This window comes from Salmo salar, chromosome 23, assembly GCF_965601325.2.
Source record: "Salmo salar chromosome 23, fSalSal1, whole genome shotgun sequence".
In the NCBI taxonomy this organism is placed as follows: domain Eukaryota; kingdom Metazoa; phylum Chordata; class Actinopteri; order Salmoniformes; family Salmonidae; genus Salmo; species Salmo salar.
Window position 1 is genome coordinate 52,195,092 of NC_138313.1, and position 20,546 is coordinate 52,215,637.

Sequence of the window (20,546 nt, forward strand, 5' to 3'; positions counted from 1 at the left end):
CAGTCTGATGGCCTGGAGATAGAAGCTGTTTACCAGTCTGATGGTCTGGAGATAGAAGCTGTTTACCAGTCTGATGGTCTGGAGATAGAAGCTGTTTACCAGTCTGATGGTCTGGAGATAGAAGCTGTTTACCAGTCTGATGGTCTGGAGATAGAAGCTGTTTACCAGTCTGATGGCCTGGAGATAGAAGCTGTTTACCAGTCTGATGGCCTGGAGATAGAAGCTGTTTACCAGTCTGATGGCCTGGAGATAGAAGCTGTTTAACAGTCTGATGGCCTGGAGATAGAAGCTGTTTACCAGTCTGATGGCCTGGAGATAGAAGCTGTTTATCAGTCTGATGGTCTGGAGATAGAAGCTGTTTATCAGTCTGATGGTCTGGAGATAGAAGCTGTTTATCAGTCTGATGGCCTGGAGATAGAAGCTGTTTACCAGTCTGATGGTCTGGAGATAGAAGCTGTTTATCAGTCTGATGGCCTGGAGATAGAAGCTGTTTATCAGTCTGATGGCCTGGAGATAGAAGCTGTTTATCAGTATGATGGCCTGGAGATAGAAGCTGTTTAACAGTCTGATGGTCTGGAGATAGAAGCTGTTTATCAGTCTGATGGCATTGAGATAGAAGCTGTTTATCAGTCTGATGGCCTGGAGATAGAAGCTGTTTATCAGTCTGATGGCCTGGAGATAGAAGCTGTTTATCAGTCTGATGGCCTGGAGATAGAAGCTGTTTATCAGTCTGATGGCCTGGAGATAGAAGCTGTTTACCAGTCTGATGGCCTGGAGATAGAAGCTGTTTACCAGTCTGATGGTCTGGAGATAGAAGCTGTTTATCAGTCTGATGGCCTGGAGATAGAAGCTGTTTATCAGTCTGATGGCCTGGAGATAGAAGCTGTTTATCAGTCTGATGGCCTGGAGATAGAAGCTGTTTAACAGTCTGATGGCCTGGAGATAGAAGCTGTTTATCAGTCTGATGGCCTGGAGATAGAAGCTGTTTATCAGTCTGATGGTCTGGAGATAGAAGCTGTTTATCAGTCTGATGGCCTGGAGATAGAAGCTGTTTATCAGTCTGATGGTCTGGAGATAGAAGCTGTTTAACAGTCTGATGGCCTGGAGATAGAAGCTGTTTATCAGTCTGATGGTCTGGAGATAGAAGCTGTTTATCAGTCTGATGGCCTGGAGATAGAAGCTGTTTACCAGTCTGATGGCCTGGAGATAGAAGCTGTTTATCAGTCTGATGGTCTGGAGATAGAAGCTGTTTATCAGTCTGATGGTCTGGAGATAGAAGCTGTTTACCAGTCTGATGGCCTGGAGATAGAAGCTGTTTACCAGTCTGATGGCCTGGAGATAGAAGCTGTTTACCAGTCTGATGGCCTGGAGATAGAAGCTGTTTACCAGTCTGATGGCCTGGAGATAGAAGCTGTTTACCAGTCTGATGGTCTGGAGATAGAAGCTGTTTATCAGTCTGATGGCCTGGAGATAGAAGCTGTTTACCAGTCTGATGGTCTGGAGATAGAAGCTGTTTACCAGTCTGATGGCCTGGAGATAGAAGCTGTTTACCAGTCTGATGGTCTGGAGATAGAAGCTGTTTAACAGTCTGATGGCCTGGAGATAGAAGCTGTTTATCAGTCTGATGGTCTGGAGATAGAAGCTGTTTATCAGTCTGATGGTCTGGAGATAGAAGCTGTTTATCAGTCTGATGGCCTGGAGATAGAAGCTGTTTATCAGTCTGATGGCCTGGAGATAGAAGCTGTTTATCAGTCTGATGGTCTGGAGATAGAAGCTGTTTAACAGTCTGATGGCCTGGAGATAGAAGCTGTTTACCAGTCTGATGGTCTGGAGATAGAAGCTGTTTATCAGTCTGATGGTCTGGAGATAGAAGCTGTTTAACAGTCTGATGGCCTGGAGATAGAAGCTGTTTACCAGTCTGATGGCCTGGAGATAGAAGCTGTTTATCAGTCTGATGGTCTGGAGATAGAAGCTGTTTATCAGTCTGATGGCCTGGAGATAGAAGCTGTTTATCAGTCTGATGGCCTGGAGATAGAAGCTGTTTATCAGTCTGATGGCCTGGAGATAGAAGCTGTTTATCAGTCTGATGGCCTGGAGATAGAAGCTGTTTATCAGTCTGATGGCCTGGAGATAGAAGCTGTTTACCAGTCTGATGGCCTGGAGATAGAAGCTGTTTACCAGTCTGATGGCCTGGAGATAGAAGCTGTTTATCAGTCTGATGGCCTGGAGATAGAAGCTGTTTACCAGTCTGATGGCCTGGAGATAGAAGCTGTTTATCAGTCTGATGGCCTGGAGATAGAAGCTGTTTACCAGTCTGATGGCCTGGAGATAGAAGCTGTTTACCAGTCTGATGGCCTGGAGATAGAAGCTGTTTATCAGTCTGATGGTCTGGAGATAGAAGCTGTTTATCAGTCTGATGGCCTGGAGATAGAAGCTGTTTATCAGTCTGATGGTCTGGAGATAGAAGCTGTTTAACAGTCTGATGGTCTGGAGATAGAAGCTGTTTACCAGTCTGATGGCCTGGAGATAGAAGCTGTTTATCAGTCTGATGGTCTGGAGATAGAAGCTGTTTACCAGTCTGATGGCCTGGAGATAGAAGCTGTTTACCAGTCTGATGGCCTGGAGATAGAAGCTGTTTACCAGTCTGATGGCCTGGAGATAGAAGCTGTTTACCAGTCTGATGGCCTGGAGATAGAAGCTGTTTATCAGTCTGATGGCCTGGAGATAGAAGCTGTTTACCAGTCTGATGGCCTGGAGATAGAAGCTGTTTACCAGTCTGATGGCCTGGAGATAGAAGCTGTTTACCAGTCTGATGGTCTGGAGATAGAAGCTGTTTATCAGTCTGATGGCCTGGAGATAGAAGCTGTTTATCAGTCTGATGGCCTGGAGATAGAAGCTGTTTATCAGTCTGATGGCCTGGAGATAGAAGCTGTTTACCAGTCTGATGGCCTGGAGATAGAAGCTGTTTACCAGTCTGATGGTCTGGAGATAGAAGCTGTTTATCAGTCTGATGGCCTGGAGATAGAAGCTGTTTATCAGTCTGATGGCCTGGAGATAGAAGCTGTTTACCAGTCTGATGGCCTGGAGATAGAAGCTGTTTACCAGTCTGATGGTCTGGAGATAGAAGCTGTTTATCAGTCTGATGGTCTGGAGATAGAAGCTGTTTAACAGTCTGATGGCCTGGAGATAGAAGCTGTTTAACAGTCTGATGGCCTGGAGATAGAAGCTGTTTACCAGTCTGATGGTCTGGAGATAGAAGCTGTTTACCAGTCTGATGGTCTGGAGATAGAAGCTGTTTAACAGTCTGATGGCCTGGAGATAGAAGCTGTTTATCAGTCTGATGGTCTGGAGATAGAAGCTGTTTATCAGTCTGATGGTCTGGAGATAGAAGCTGTTTAACAGTCTGATGGTCTGGAGATAGAAGCTGTTTATCAGTCTGATGGCCTGGAGATAGAAGCTGTTTAACAGTCTGATGGCCTGGAGATAGAAGCTGTTTAACAGTCTGATGGTCTGGAGATAGAAGCTGTTTATCAGTCTGATGGCCTGGAGATAGAAGCTGTTTATCAGTCTGATGGCCTGGAGATAGAAGCTGTTTATCAGTCTGATGGCCTGGAGATAGAAGCTGTTTACCAGTCTGATGGCCTGGAGATAGAAGCTGTTTATCAGTCTGATGGCCTGGAGATAGAAGCTGTTTAACAGTCTGATGGCCTGGAGATAGAAGCTGTTTATCAGTCTGATGGCCTGGAGATAGAAGCTGTTTACAGTCTGATGGTCTGGAGATAGAAGCTGTTTATCAGTCTGATGGTCTGGAGATAGAAGCTGTTTACCAGTCTGATGGCCTGGAGATAGAAGCTGTTTAACAGTCTGATGGCCTGGAGATAGAAGCTGTTTAACAGTCTGATGGCCTGGAGATAGAAGCTGTTTACCAGTCTGATGGCCTGGAGATAGAAGCTGTTTATCAGTCTGATGGCCTGGAGATAGAAGCTGTTTACCAGTCTGATGGCCTGGAGATAGAAGCTGTTTACCAGTCTGATGGTCTGGAGATAGAAGCTGTTTAACAGTCTGATGGTCTGGAGATAGAAGCTGTTTATCAGTCTGATGGTCTGGAGATAGAAGCTGTTTACCAGTCTGATGGCCTGGAGATAGAAGCTGTTTAACAGTCTGATGGCCTGGAGATAGAAGCTGTTTATCAGTCTGATGGTCTGGAGATAGAAGCTGTTTATCAGTCTGATGGCCTGGAGATAGAAGCTGTTTACCAGTCTGATGGCCTGGAGATAGAAGCTGTTTACCAGTCTGATGGTCTGGAGATAGAAGCTGTTTACCAGTCTGATGGCCTGGAGATAGAAGCTGTTTAACAGTCTGATGGCCTGGAGATAGAAGCTGTTTATCAGTCTGATGGCCTGGAGATAGAAGCTGTTTATCAGTCTGATGGCCTGGAGATAGAAGCTGTTTACCAGTCTGATGGCCTGGAGATAGAAGCTGTTTACCAGTCTGATGGTCTGGAGATAGAAGCTGTTTACCAGTCTGATGGCCTGGAGATAGAAGCTGTTTATCAGTCTGATGGTCTGGAGATAGAAGCTGTTTACCAGTCTGATGGCCTGGAGATAGAAGCTGTTTACCAGTCTGATGGCCTGGAGATAGAAGCTGTTTACCAGTCTGATGGCCTGGAGATAGAAGCTGTTTACCAGTCTGATGGTCTGGAGATAGAAGCTGTTTATCAGTCTGATGGCCTGGAGATAGAAGCTGTTTACCAGTCTGATGGTCTGGAGATAGAAGCTGTTTACCAGTCTGATGGTCTGGAGATAGAAGCTGTTTACCAGTCTGATGGCCTGGAGATAGAAGCTGTTTACCAGTCTGATGGCCTGGAGATAGAAGCTGTTTACCAGTCTGATGGTCTGGAGATAGAAGCTGTTTACCAGTCTGATGGTCTGGAGATAGAAGCTGTTTATCAGTCTGATGGCCTGGAGATAGAAGCTGTTTATCAGTCTGATGGCCTGGAGATAGAAGCTGTTTAACAGTCTGATGGTCTGGAGATAGAAGCTGTTTAACAGTCTGATGGCCTGGAGATAGAAGCTGTTTATCAGTCTGATGGCCTGGAGATAGAAGCTGTTTATCAGTCTGATGGCCTGGAGATAGAAGCTGTTTACCAGTCTGATGGCCTGGAGATAGAAGCTGTTTACCAGTCTGATGGCCTGGAGATAGAAGCTGTTTACCAGTCTGATGGCCTGGAGATAGAAGCTGTTTAACAGTCTGATGGTCTGGAGATAGAAGCTGTTTATCAGTCTGATGGTCTGGAGATAGAAGCTGTTTATCAGTCTGATGGTCTGGAGATAGAAGCTGTTTATCAGTCTGATGGCCTGGAGATAGAAGCTGTTTACCAGTCTGATGGCCTGGAGATAGAAGCTGTTTACCAGTCTGATGGTCTGGAGATAGAAGCTGTTTATCAGTCTGATGGCCTGGAGATAGAAGCTGTTTATCAGTCTGATGGCCTGGAGATAGAAGCTGTTTACCAGTCTGATGGCCTGGAGATAGAAGCTGTTTACCAGTCTGATGGCCTGGAGATAGAAGCTGTTTATCAGTCTGATGGCCTGGAGATAGAAGCTGTTTATCAGTCTGATGGCCTGGAGATAGAAGCTGTTTATCAGTCTGATGGCCTGGAGATAGAAGCTGTTTACCAGTCTGATGGCCTGGAGATAGAAGCTGTTTATCAGTCTGATGGTCTGGAGATAGAAGCTGTTTACCAGTCTGATGGTCTGGAGATAGAAGCTGTTTATCAGTCTGATGGCCTGGAGATAGAAGCTGTTTACCAGTCTGATGGCCTGGAGATAGAAGCTGTTTAACAGTCTGATGGTCTGGAGATAGAAGCTGTTTACCAGTCTGATGGCCTGGAGATAGAAGCTGTTTACCAGTCTGATGGTCTGGAGATAGAAGCTGTTTACCAGTCTGATGGTCTGGAGATAGAAGCTGTTTACCAGTCTGATGGCCTGGAGATAGAAGCTGTTTACCAGTCTGATGGTCTGGAGATAGAAGCTGTTTACCAGTCTGATGGCCTGGAGATAGAAGCTGTTTATCAGTCTGATGGCCTGGAGATAGAAGCTGTTTATCAGTCTGATGGCCTGGAGATAGAAGCTGTTTACCAGTCTGATGGCCTGGAGATAGAAGCTGTTTACCAGTCTGATGGTCTGGAGATAGAAGCTGTTTACCAGTCTGATGGCCTGGAGATAGAAGCTGTTTACCAGTCTGATGGTCTGGAGATAGAAGCTGTTTACCAGTCTGATGGTCTGGAGATAGAAGCTGTTTACCAGTCTGATGGTCTGGAGATAGAAGCTGTTTATCAGTCTGATGGTCTGGAGATAGAAGCTGTTTATCAGTCTGATGGCCTGGAGATAGAAGCTGTTTACCAGTCTGATGGCCTGGAGATAGAAGCTGTTTAACAGTCTGATGGCCTGGAGATAGAAGCTGTTTATCAGTCTGATGGTCTGGAGATAGAAGCTGTTTATCAGTCTGATGGTCTGGAGATAGAAGCTGTTTATCAGTCTGATGGTCTGGAGATAGAAGCTGTTTATCAGTCTGATGGCCTGGAGATAGAAGCTGTTTACCAGTCTGATGGCCTGGAGATAGAAGCTGTTTACCAGTCTGATGGCCTGGAGATAGAAGCTGTTTACCAGTCTGATGGTCTGGAGATAGAAGCTGTTTAACAGTCTGATGGCCTGGAGATAGAAGCTGTTTACCAGTCTGATGGCCTGGAGATAGAAGCTGTTTATCAGTCTGATGGCCTGGAGATAGAAGCTGTTTAACAGTCTGATGGCCTGGAGATAGAAGCTGTTTAACAGTCTGATGGCCTGGAGATAGAAGCTGTTTACCAGTCTGATGGCCTGGAGATAGAAGCTGTTTATCAGTCTGATGGCCTGGAGATAGAAGCTGTTTACCAGTCTGATGGCCTGGAGATAGAAGCTGTTTACCAGTCTGATGGTCTGGAGATAGAAGCTGTTTACCAGTCTGATGGCCTGGAGATAGAAGCTGTTTAACAGTCTGATGGCCTGGAGATAGAAGCTGTTTAACAGTCTGATGGTCTGGAGATAGAAGCTGTTTATCAGTCTGATGGTCTGGAGATAGAAGCTGTTTACCAGTCTGATGGCCTGGAGATAGAAGCTGTTTACCAGTCTGATGGCCTGGAGATAGAAGCTGTTTAACAGTCTGATGGTCTGGAGATAGAAGCTGTTTATCAGTCTGATGGTCTGGAGATAGAAGCTGTTTATCAGTCTGATGGCCTGGAGATAGAAGCTGTTTAACAGTCTGATGGCCTGGAGATAGAAGCTGTTTAACAGTCTGATGGTCTGGAGATAGAAGCTGTTTATCAGTCTGATGGCCTGGAGATAGAAGCTGTTTATCAGTCTGATGGTCTGGAGATAGAAGCTGTTTACCAGTCTGATGGTCTGGAGATAGAAGCTGTTTACCAGTCTGATGGCCTGGAGATAGAAGCTGTTTATCAGTCTGATGGTCTGGAGATAGAAGCTGTTTATCAGTCTGATGGCCTGGAGATAGAAGCTGTTTATCAGTCTGATGGCCTGGAGATAGAAGCTGTTTACCAGTCTGATGGCCTGGAGATAGAAGCTGTTTAACAGTCTGATGGTCTGGAGATAGAAGCTGTTTATCAGTCTGATGGCCTGGAGATAGAAGCTGTTTAACAGTCTGATGGCCTGGAGATAGAAGCTGTTTAACAGTCTGATGGTCTGGAGATAGAAGCTGTTTATCAGTCTGATGGCCTGGAGATAGAAGCTGTTTATCAGTCTGATGGTCTGGAGATAGAAGCTGTTTACCAGTCTGATGGTCTGGAGATAGAAGCTGTTTACCAGTCTGATGGCCTGGAGATAGAAGCTGTTTACCAGTCTGATGGTCTGGAGATAGAAGCTGTTTATCAGTCTGATGGTCTGGAGATAGAAGCTGTTTATCAGTCTGATGGTCTGGAGATAGAAGCTGTTTATCAGTCTGATGGCCTGGAGATAGAAGCTGTTTACCAGTCTGATGGCCTGGAGATAGAAGCTGTTTACCAGTCTGATGGCCTGGAGATAGAAGCTGTTTACCAGTCTGATGGTCTGGAGATAGAAGCTGTTTACCAGTCTGATGGCCTGGAGATAGAAGCTGTTTACCAGTCTGATGGTCTGGAGATAGAAGCTGTTTATCAGTCTGATGGTCTGGAGATAGAAGCTGTTTATCAGTCTGATGGTCTGGAGATAGAAGCTGTTTATCAGTCTGATGGCCTGGAGATAGAAGCTGTTTACCAGTCTGATGGCCTGGAGATAGAAGCTGTTTACCAGTCTGATGGCCTGGAGATAGAAGCTGTTTACCAGTCTGATGGTCTGGAGATAGAAGCTGTTTATCAGTCTGATGGCCTGGAGATAGAAGCTGTTTATCAGTCTGATGGCCTGGAGATAGAAGCTGTTTATCAGTCTGATGGCCTGGAGATAGAAGCTGTTTACCAGTCTGATGGCCTGGAGATAGAAGCTGTTTACCAGTCTGATGGTCTGGAGATAGAAGCTGTTTATCAGTCTGATGGCCTGGAGATAGAAGCTGTTTATCAGTCTGATGGCCTGGAGATAGAAGCTGTTTAACAGTCTGATGGCCTGGAGATAGAAGCTGTTTATCAGTCTGATGGCCTGGAGATAGAAGCTGTTTACCAGTCTGATGGCCTGGAGATAGAAGCTGTTTATCAGTCTGATGGCCTGGAGATAGAAGCTGTTTACCAGTCTGATGGCCTGGAGATAGAAGCTGTTTACCAGTCTGATGGTCTGGAGATAGAAGCTGTTTACCAGTCTGATGGCCTGGAGATAGAAGCTGTTTAACAGTCTGATGGCCTGGAGATAGAAGCTGTTTAACAGTCTGATGGTCTGGAGATAGAAGCTGTTTACCAGTCTGATGGTCTGGAGATAGAAGCTGTTTACCAGTCTGATGGTCTGGAGATAGAAGCTGTTTATCAGTCTGATGGCCTGGAGATAGAAGCTGTTTAACAGTCTGATGGCCTGGAGATAGAAGCTGTTTATCAGTCTGATGGTCTGGAGATAGAAGCTGTTTATCAGTCTGATGGCCTGGAGATAGAAGCTGTTTATCAGTCTGATGGTCTGGAGATAGAAGCTGTTTATCAGTCTGATGGCCTGGAGATAGAAGCTGTTTATCAGTCTGATGGTCTGGAGATAGAAGCTGTTTATCAGTCTGATGGCCTGGAGATAGAAGCTGTTTACCAGTCTGATGGTCTGGAGATAGAAGCTGTTTACCAGTCTGATGGTCTGGAGATAGAAGCTGTTTACCAGTCTGATGGTCTGGAGATAGAAGCTGTTTAACAGTCTGATGGCCTGGAGATAGAAGCTGTTTAACAGTCTGATGGCCTGGAGATAGAAGCTGTTTACCAGTCTGATGGCCTGGAGATAGAAGCTGTTTAACAGTCTGATGGCCTGGAGATAGAAGCTGTTTACCAGTCTGATGGCCTGGAGATAGAAGCTGTTTACCAGTCTGATGGCCTGGAGATAGAAGCTGTTTAACAGTCTGATGGTCTGGAGATAGAAGCTGTTTAACAGTCTGATGGCCTGGAGATAGAAGCTGTTTAACAGTCTGATGGCCTGGAGATAGAAGCTGTTTAACAGTCTGATGGCCTGGAGATAGAAGCTGTTTATCAGTCTGATGGCCTGGAGATAGAAGCTGTTTATCAGTCTGATGGCCTGGAGATAGAAGCTGTTTATCAGTCTGATGGCCTGGAGATAGAAGCTGTTTACCAGTCTGATGGTCTGGAGATAGAAGCTGTTTACCAGTCTGATGGTCTGGAGATAGAAGCTGTTTAACAGTCTGATGGTCTGGAGATAGAAGCTGTTTATCAGTCTGATGGTCTGGAGATAGAAGCTGTTTATCAGTCTGATGGCCTGGAGATAGAAGCTGTTTACCAGTCTGATGGCCTGGAGATAGAAGCTGTTTACCAGTCTGATGGTCTGGAGATAGAAGCTGTTTATCAGTCTGATGGTCTGGAGATAGAAGCTGTTTATCAGTCTGATGGTCTGGAGATAGAAGCTGTTTATCAGTCTGATGGCCTGGAGATAGAAGCTGTTTACCAGTCTGATGGCCTGGAGATAGAAGCTGTTTACCAGTCTGATGGCCTGGAGATAGAAGCTGTTTACCAGTCTGATGGTCTGGAGATAGAAGCTGTTTATCAGTCTGATGGTCTGGAGATAGAAGCTGTTTATCAGTCTGATGGTCTGGAGATAGAAGCTGTTTATCAGTCTGATGGCCTGGAGATAGAAGCTGTTTACCAGTCTGATGGCCTGGAGATAGAAGCTGTTTACCAGTCTGATGGCCTGGAGATAGAAGCTGTTTACCAGTCTGATGGTCTGGAGATAGAAGCTGTTTATCAGTCTGATGGCCTGGAGATAGAAGCTGTTTATCAGTCTGATGGCCTGGAGATAGAAGCTGTTTATCAGTCTGATGGCCTGGAGATAGAAGCTGTTTAACAGTCTGATGGCCTGGAGATAGAAGCTGTTTATCAGTCTGATGGCCTGGAGATAGAAGCTGTTTACCAGTCTGATGGCCTGGAGATAGAAGCTGTTTATCAGTCTGATGGCCTGGAGATAGAAGCTGTTTACCAGTCTGATGGCCTGGAGATAGAAGCTGTTTACCAGTCTGATGGTCTGGAGATAGAAGCTGTTTACCAGTCTGATGGCCTGGAGATAGAAGCTGTTTAACAGTCTGATGGTCTGGAGATAGAAGCTGTTTAACAGTCTGATGGTCTGGAGATAGAAGCTGTTTATCAGTCTGATGGTCTGGAGATAGAAGCTGTTTACCAGTCTGATGGCCTGGAGATAGAAGCTGTTTACCAGTCTGATGGCCTGGAGATAGAAGCTGTTTAACAGTCTGATGGTCTGGAGATAGAAGCTGTTTATCAGTCTGATGGTCTGGAGATAGAAGCTGTTTATCAGTCTGATGGCCTGGAGATAGAAGCTGTTTAACAGTCTGATGGCCTGGAGATAGAAGCTGTTTAGCAGTCTGATGGTCTGGAGATAGAAGCTGTTTATCAGTCTGATGGCCTGGAGATAGAAGCTGTTTATCAGTCTGATGGTCTGGAGATAGAAGCTGTTTACCAGTCTGATGGTCTGGAGATAGAAGCTGTTTACCAGTCTGATGGCCTGGAGATAGAAGCTGTTTATCAGTCTGATGGTCTGGAGATAGAAGCTGTTTATCAGTCTGATGGCATGGAGATAGAAGCTGTTTATCAGTCTGATGGCCTGGAGATAGAAGCTGTTTACCAGTCTGATGGCCTGGAGATAGAAGCTGTTTAACAGTCTGATGGTCTGGAGATAGAAGCTGTTTATCAGTCTGATGGTCTGGAGATAGAAGCTGTTTATCAGTCTGATGGCCTGGAGATAGAAGCTGTTTAACAGTCTGATGGCCTGGAGATAGAAGCTGTTTAACAGTCTGATGGTCTGGAGATAGAAGCTGTTTATCAGTCTGATGGCCTGGAGATAGAAGCTGTTTATCAGTCTGATGGTCTGGAGATAGAAGCTGTTTACCAGTCTGATGGTCTGGAGATAGAAGCTGTTTACCAGTCTGATGGCCTGGAGATAGAAGCTGTTTACCAGTCTGATGGTCTGGAGATAGAAGCTGTTTATCAGTCTGATGGTCTGGAGATAGAAGCTGTTTATCAGTCTGATGGTCTGGAGATAGAAGCTGTTTATCAGTCTGATGGCCTGGAGATAGAAGCTGTTTACCAGTCTGATGGCCTGGAGATAGAAGCTGTTTACCAGTCTGATGGCCTGGAGATAGAAGCTGTTTACCAGTCTGATGGTCTGGAGATAGAAGCTGTTTACCAGTCTGATGGCCTGGAGATAGAAGCTGTTTACCAGTCTGATGGTCTGGAGATAGAAGCTGTTTATCAGTCTGATGGTCTGGAGATAGAAGCTGTTTATCAGTCTGATGGTCTGGAGATAGAAGCTGTTTATCAGTCTGATGGCCTGGAGATAGAAGCTGTTTACCAGTCTGATGGCCTGGAGATAGAAGCTGTTTACCAGTCTGATGGCCTGGAGATAGAAGCTGTTTACCAGTCTGATGGTCTGGAGATAGAAGCTGTTTATCAGTCTGATGGCCTGGAGATAGAAGCTGTTTATCAGTCTGATGGCCTGGAGATAGAAGCTGTTTATCAGTCTGATGGCCTGGAGATAGAAGCTGTTTACCAGTCTGATGGCCTGGAGATAGAAGCTGTTTACCAGTCTGATGGTCTGGAGATAGAAGCTGTTTATCAGTCTGATGGCCTGGAGATAGAAGCTGTTTATCAGTCTGATGGCCTGGAGATAGAAGCTGTTTATCAGTCTGATGGCCTGGAGATAGAAGCTGTTTATCAGTCTGATGGCCTGGAGATAGAAGCTGTTTACCAGTCTGATGGTCTGGAGATAGAAGCTGTTTATCAGTCTGATGGTCTGGAGATAGAAGCTGTTTATCAGTCTGATGGCCTGGAGATAGAAGCTGTTTAACAGTCTGATGGTCTGGAGATAGAAGCTGTTTAACAGTCTGATGGTCTGGAGATAGAAGCTGTTTATCAGTCTGATGGCCTGGAGATAGAAGCTGTTTACCAGTCTGATGGTCTGGAGATAGAAGCTGTTTATCAGTCTGATGGCCTGGAGATAGAAGCTGTTTATCAGTCTGATGGCCTGGAGATAGAAGCTGTTTATCAGTCTGATGGCCTGGAGATAGAAGCTGTTTATCAGTCTGATGGCCTGGAGATAGAAGCTGTTTATCAGTCTGATGGCCTGGAGATAGAAGCTGTTTATCAGTCTGATGGCCTGGAGATAGAAGCTGTTTATCAGTCTGATGGCCTGGAGATAGAAGCTGTTTACCAGTCTGATGGCCTGGAGATAGAAGCTGTTTACCAGTCTGATGGTCTGGAGATAGAAGCTGTTTATCAGTCTGATGGCCTGGAGATAGAAGCTGTTTATCAGTCTGATGGCCTGGAGATAGAAGCTGTTTATCAGTCTGATGGCCTGGAGATAGAAGCTGTTTATCAGTCTGATGGCCTGGAGATAGAAGCTGTTTATCAGTCTGATGGCCTGGAGATAGAAGCTGTTTATCAGTCTGATGGCCTGGAGATAGAAGCTGTTTACCAGTCTGATGGCCTGGAGATAGAAGCTGTTTACCAGTCTGATGGTCTGGAGATAGAAGCTGTTTACCAGTCTGATGGCCTGGAGATAGAAGCTGTTTAACAGTCTGATGGTCTGGAGATAGAAGCTGTTTAACAGTCTGATGGTCTGGAGATAGAAGCTGTTTACCAGTCTGATGGTCTGGAGATAGAAGCTGTTTACCAGTCTGATGGTCTGGAGATAGAAGCTGTTTACCAGTCTGATGGCCTGGAGATAGAAGCTGTTTACCAGTCTGATGGCCTGGAGATAGAAGCTGTTTACCAGTCTGATGGCCTGGAGATAGAAGCTGTTTAACAGTCTGATGGTCTGGAGATAGAAGCTGTTTATCAGTCTGATGGTCTGGAGATAGAAGCTGTTTATCAGTCTGATGGCCTGGAGATAGAAGCTGTTTAACAGTCTGATGGTCTGGAGATAGAAGCTGTTTAACAGTCTGATGGTCTGGAGATAGAAGCTGTTTATCAGTCTGATGGTCTGGAGATAGAAGCTGTTTATCAGTCTGATGGCCTGGAGATAGAAGCTGTTTACCAGTCTGATGGCCTGGAGATAGAAGCTGTTTACCAGTCTGATGGCCTGGAGATAGAAGCTGTTTACCAGTCTGATGGTCTGGAGATAGAAGCTGTTTATCAGTCTGATGGTCTGGAGATAGAAGCTGTTTATCAGTCTGATGGTCTGGAGATAGAAGCTGTTTATCAGTCTGATGGCCTGGAGATAGAAGCTGTTTACCAGTCTGATGGCCTGGAGATAGAAGCTGTTTACCAGTCTGATGGCCTGGAGATAGAAGCTGTTTACCAGTCTGATGGCCTGGAGATAGAAGCTGTTTACCAGTCTGATGGTCTGGAGATAGAAGCTGTTTATCAGTCTGATGGTCTGGAGATAGAAGCTGTTTATCAGTCTGATGGCCTGGAGATAGAAGCTGTTTACCAGTCTGATGGCCTGGAGATAGAAGCTGTTTACCAGTCTGATGGTCTGGAGATAGAAGCTGTTTACCAGTCTGATGGCCTGGAGATAGAAGCTGTTTATCAGTCTGATGGCCTGGAGATAGAAGCTGTTTATCAGTCTGATGGCCTGGAGATAGAAGCTGTTTAACAGTCTGATGGCCTGGAGATAGAAGCTGTTTATCAGTCTGATGGCCTGGAGATAGAAGCTGTTTACCAGTCTGATGGCCTGGAGATAGAAGCTGTTTATCAGTCTGATGGCCTGGAGATAGAAGCTGTTTACCAGTCTGATGGCCTGGAGATAGAAGCTGTTTACCAGTCTGATGGTCTGGAGATAGAAGCTGTTTACCAGTCTGATGGCCTGGAGATAGAAGCTGTTTAACAGTCTGATGGTCTGGAGATAGAAGCTGTTTACCAGTCTGATGGTCTGGAGATAGAAGCTGTTTACCAGTCTGATGGTCTGGAGATAGAAGCTGTTTACCAGTCTGATGGCCTGGAGATAGAAGCTGTTTACCAGTCTGATGGCCTGGAGATAGAAGCTGTTTACCAGTCTGATGGTCTGGAGATAGAAGCTGTTTAACAGTCTGATGGTCTGGAGATAGAAGCTGTTTATCAGTCTGATGGTCTGGAGATAGAAGCTGTTTATCAGTCTGATGGCCTGGAGATAGAAGCTGTTTAACAGTCTGATGGCCTGGAGATAGAAGCTGTTTAACAGTCTGATGGTCTGGAGATAGAAGCTGTTTATCAGTCTGATGGCCTGGAGATAGAAGCTGTTTATCAGTCTGATGGTCTGGAGATAGAAGCTGTTTACCAGTCTGATGGTCTGGAGATAGAAGCTGTTTACCAGTCTGATGGCCTGGAGATAGAAGCTGTTTATCAGTCTGATGGTCTGGAGATAGAAGCTGTTTATCAGTCTGATGGCATTGAGATAGAAGCTGTTTATCAGTCTGATGGCCTGGAGATAGAAGCTGTTTAACAGTCTGATGGCCTGGAGATAGAAGCTGTTTACCAGTCTGATGGCCTGGAGATAGAAGCTGTTTACCAGTCTGATGGCCTGGAGATAGAAGCTGTTTAACAGTCTGATGGTCTGGAGATAGAAGCTGTTTAACAGTCTGATGGCCTGGAGATAGAAGCTGTTTAACAGTCTGATGGCCTGGAGATAGAAGCTGTTTAACAGTCTGATGGCATTGAGATAGAAGCTGTTTATCAGTCTGATGGCCTGGAGATAGAAGCTGTTTATCAGTCTGATGGCCTGGAGATAGAAGCTGTTTACCAGTCTGATGGCCTGGAGATAGAAGCTGTTTACCAGTCTGATGGCCTGGAGATAGAAGCTGTTTACCAGTCTGATGGTCTGGAGATAGAAGCTGTTTATCAGTCTGATGGTCTGGAGATAGAAGCTGTTTATCAGTCTGATGGTCTGGAGATAGAAGCTCTTTATCAGTCTGATGGCCTGGAGATAGAAGCTGTTTACCAGTCTGATGGCCTGGAGATAGAAGCTGTTTACCAGTCTGATGGCCTGGAGATAGAAGCTGTTTACCAGTCTGATGGTCTGGAGATAGAAGCTGTTTATCAGTCTGATGGCCTGGAGATAGAAGCTGTTTATCAGTCTGATGGCCTGGAGATAGAAGCTGTTTATCAGTCTGATGGCCTGGAGATAGAAGCTGTTTAACAGTCTGATGGCCTGGAGATAGAAGCTGTTTATCAGTCTGATGGCCTGGAGATAGAAGCTGTTTACCAGTCTGATGGCCTGGAGATAGAAGCTGTTTATCAGTCTGATGGCCTGGAGATAGAAGCTGTTTACCAGTCTGATGGCCTGGAGATAGAAGCTGTTTACCAGTCTGATGGCCTGGAGATAGAAGCTGTTTACCAGTCTGATGGCCTGGAGATAGAAGCTGTTTAACAGTCTGATGGTCTGGAGATAGAAGCTGTTTAACAGTCTGATGGTCTGGAGATAGAAGCTGTTTACCAGTCTGATGGTCTGGAGATAGAAGCTGTTTACCAGTCTGATGGTCTGGAGATAGAAGCTAATTACCAGTCTGATGGTCTGGAGATAGAAGCTGTTTATCAGTCTGATGGCCTGGAGATAGAAGCTGTTTAACAGTCTGATGGCCTGGAGATAGAAGCTGTTTAACAGTCTGATGGTCTGGAGATAGAAGCTGTTTATCAGTCTGATGGCCTGGAGATAGAAGCTGTTTATCAGTCTGATGGTCTGGAGATAGAAGCTGTTTATCAGTCTGATGGCCTGGAGATAGAAGCTGTTTATCAGTCTGATGGCCTGGAGATAGAAGCTGTTTATCAGTCTGATGGTCTGGAGATAGAAGCTGTTTATCAGTCTGATGGCCTGGAGATAGAAGCTGTTTAACAGTCTGATGGCCTGGAGATAGAAGCTGTTTAACAGTCTGATGGTCTGGAGATAGAAGCTGTTTAACAGTCTGATGGTCTGGAGATAGAAGCTGTTTACCAGTCTGATGGTCTGGAGATAGAAGCTGTTTACCAGTCTGATGGTCTGGAGATAGAAGCTGTTTAACAGTCTGATGGCCTGGAGATAGAAGCTGTTTAACAGTCTGATGGCCTGGAGATAGAAGCTGTTTAACAGTCTGATGGCCTGGAGATAGAAGCTGTTTAACAGTCTGATGGCCTGGAGATAGAAGCTGTTTAACAGTCTGATGGCCTGGAGATAGAAGCTGTTTACCAGTCTGATGGCCTGGAGATAGAAGCTGTTTAACAGTCTGATGGTCTGGAGATAGAAGCTGTTTAACAGTCTGATGGCCTGGAGATAGAAGCTGTTTAACAGTCTGATGGCCTGGAGATAGAAGCTGTTTAACAGTCTGATGGCCTGGAGATAGAAGCTGTTTATCAGTCTGATGGCCTGGAGATAGAAGCTGTTTATCAGTCTGATGGCCTGGAGATAGAAGCTGTTTATCAGTCTGATGGTCTGGAGATAGAAGCTGTTTATCAGTCTGATGGCTTGGAGATAGAAGCTGTTTACCAGTCTGATGGCCTGGAGATAGAAGCTGTTTACCAGTCTGATGGCCTGGAGATAGAAGCTGTTTACCAGTCTGATGGTCTGGAGATAGAAGCTGTTTATCAGTCTGATGGTCTGGAGATAGAAGCTGTTTATCAGTCTGATGGTCTGGAGATAGAAGCTGTTTATCAGTCTGATGGCCTGGAGATAGAAGCTGTTTACCAGTCTGATGGCCTGGAGATAGAAGCTGTTTACCAGTCTGATGGCCTGGAGATAGAAGCTGTTTACCAGTCTGATGGCCTGGAGATAGAAGCTGTTTATCAGTCTGATGGCCTGGAGATAGAAGCTGTTTATCAGTCTGATGGCCTGGAGATAGAAGCTGTTTATCAGTCTGATGGCCTGGAGATAGAAGCTGTTTAACAGTCTGATGGCCTGGAGATAGAAGCTGTTTATCAGTCTGATGGCCTGGAGATAGAAGCTGTTTACCAGTCTGATGGCCTGGAGATAGAAGCTGTTTATCAGTCTGATGGTCTGGAGATAGAAGCTGTTTACCAGTCTGATGGCCTGGAGATAGAAGCTGTTTACCAGTCTGATGGCCTGGAGATAGAAGCTGTTTAACAGTCTGATGGTCTGGAGATAGAAGCTGTTTATCAGTCTGATGGCCTGGAGATAGAAGCTGTTTATCAGTCTGATGGTCTGGAGATAGAAGCTGTTTACCAGTCTGATGGTCTGGAGATAGAAGCTGTTTACCAGTCTGATGGCCTGGAGATAGAAGCTGTTTACCAGTCTGATGGTCTGGAGATAGAAGCTGTTTATCAGTCTGATGGTCTGGAGATAGAAGCTGTTTATCAGTCTGATGGTCTGGAGATAGAAGCTGTTTATCAGTCTGATGGCTTGGAGATAGAAGCTGTTTACCAGTCTGATGGCCTGGAGATAGAAGCTGTTTACCAGTCTGATGGCCTGGAGATAGAAGCTGTTTACCAGTCTGATGGTCTGGAGATAGAAGCTGTTTACCAGTCTGATGGCCTGGAGATAGAAGCTGTTTACCAGTCTGATGGTCTGGAGATAGAAGCTGTTTACCAGTCTGATGGTCTGGAGATAGAAGCTGTTTATCAGTCTGATGGTCTGGAGATAGAAGCTGTTTATCAGTCTGATGGCCTGGAGATAGAAGCTGTTTACCAGTCTGATGGCCTGGAGATAGAAGCTGTTTACCAGTCTGATGGCCTGGAGATAGAAGCTGTTTACCAGTCTGATGGTCTGGAGATAGAAGCTGTTTATCAGTCTGATGGCCTGGAGATAGAAGCTGTTTATCAGTCTGATGGCCTGGAGATAGAAGCTGTTTATCAGTCTGATGGCCTGGAGATAGAAGCTGTTTAACAGTCTGATGGCCTGGAGATAGAAGCTGTTTATCAGTCTGATGGCCTGGAGATAGAAGCTGTTTACCAGTCTGATGGCCTGGAGATAGAAGCTGTTTATCAGTCTGATGGCCTGGAGATAGAAGCTGTTTACCAGTCTGATGGCCTGGAGATAGAAGCTGTTTACCAGTCTGATGGTCTGGAGATAGAAGCTGTTTACCAGTCTGATGGCCTGGAGATAGAAGCTGTTTAACAGTCTGATGGTCTGGAGATAGAAGCTGTTTAACAGTCTGATGGTCTGGAGATAGAAGCTGTTTATCAGTCTCTCGGTCCCCAGCTTTGATGCACCTGTACTGACCTCTCCTTCTGGATGTGATGCGATCATTTCCAATGGTAATGATGTTCACTGATTTGGCTGATTTTTTTTATATATATTTTATATTGTCAGTTGAGTTGAATCAACAAATCACAGCACATTTTCATGGGTACACTTCCTGCTTTTAACTTCCTGCTTTTAACTTCCTGCTTTTGCTTCTATGGGTACTTCTATAGGCGAAGAGAAAATGTTTTTTAAAATAAAAGTTACACAAGTATTGCATTTTCTTGCTATTCGAACGGTTTATTACCGTTTGGCTGGCCAATAACTGTCATCCGAAATTCCATTAACGTCACATCCCAAGCTCGTTCTTTCTCTCGGCTTGTGTTTCCCCATAATGGTCAAACTGATCTGTCTGTCCAGGAGTCTGACAGATGAGGCCTACTCTCCGTTCCCTGCCGCGCTGCGTGTTGTTGTTTTACACACGGTGTGTGTGTGTGTGTGTGTGTGTGTGTGTGTGTGTGTGTGTGTGTGTGTGTGTGTGTGTGTGTGTGTGTGTGTGTGTGTGTGTGTGTGTGTGTGTGTGTGTTCCAGGCGTCTGATAGATGCCGCCTACTCTCCGTTCCCTGCTGTACTGCGTTGTGGGAACCTGGCTTCTGATGTCCAGGTGTTTCCCAGACCTGAGCCCGTCTTCCTGGATGAAGAAATCGACCCAATGCCACGACACATCCTCACAGGTACCTAACAGGCTCTAAATGATATCCCATCATGCAGTACCACCTAACAGACTCTCTAAATGATATCCCATCATGCAGTACCACCTAACAGACTCTCTAAATGATATCCCATCATGCAGTACCACCTAACAGACTCTCTAAATGATATCCCATCATGCAGTACCACCTAACAGACTCTCTAAATGATATCCCATCATGCAGTACCACCTAACAGACTCTCTAAATGATATCCCATCATGCAGTACCACCTAACAGACTCTCTAAATGATATCCCATCATGCAGTACCACCTAACAGACTCTCTAAATGATATCCCATCATGCAGTACCACCTAACAGGCTCTAAATGATATCCCATCATGCAGTACCACCTAACAGACTCTCTAAATGATATCCCATCATGCAGTACCACCTAACAGACTCTCTAAATGATATCCCATCATGCAGTACCACCTAACAGACTCTCTAAATGATATCCCATCATGCAGTACCACCTAACAGACTCTCTAAATGATATCCCATCATGCAGTACCACCTAACAGACTCTCTAAATGATATCCCATCATGCAGTACCACCTAACAGACTCTCTAAATGATATCCCATCATGCAGTACCACCTAACGGACTCTCTAAATGATATCCCATCATGCAGTACCACCTAACGGACTCTCTAAATGATATCCCATCATGCAGTACCACCTAACAGACTCTCTAAATGATATCCCATCATGCAGTACCACCTAACGGACTCTCTAAATGATATCCCATCATGCAGTACCACCTAACGGACTCTCTAAATGATATCCCATCATGCAGTACCACCTAACGGACTCTCTAAATGATATCCCATCATGCAGTACCACCTAACAGACTCTCTAAATGATATCCCATCATGCAGTACCACCTAACAGACTCTCTAAATGATATCCCATCATGCAGTACCACCTAACAGACTCTCTAAATGATATCCCATCATGCAGTACCACCTAACGGACTCTCTAAATGATATCCCATCATGCAGTACCACCTAACGGACTCTCTAAATGATATCCCATCATGCAGTACCACCTA

The 20,546-nt window shown here is 45.4% G+C and overlaps 1 protein-coding gene across 2 annotated transcripts in view; it reads left to right on the plus strand.

Annotated features, from left to right (window-relative positions):
* ints14 (integrator complex subunit 14) overlaps positions 1 to 20,546 on the plus strand; it is a 42,662-nt gene that overhangs the window by 12,137 nt on the left and 9,979 nt on the right. For both annotated transcript variants that reach the window (XM_045706272.2, XM_045706273.2), the window contains one exon: positions 19,335 to 19,477. In XM_045706272.2, coding sequence (XP_045562228.1) covers positions 19,335 to 19,477 — 143 coding nt within the window. The remainder of the gene's footprint in view (positions 1 to 19,334; positions 19,478 to 20,546) is intronic.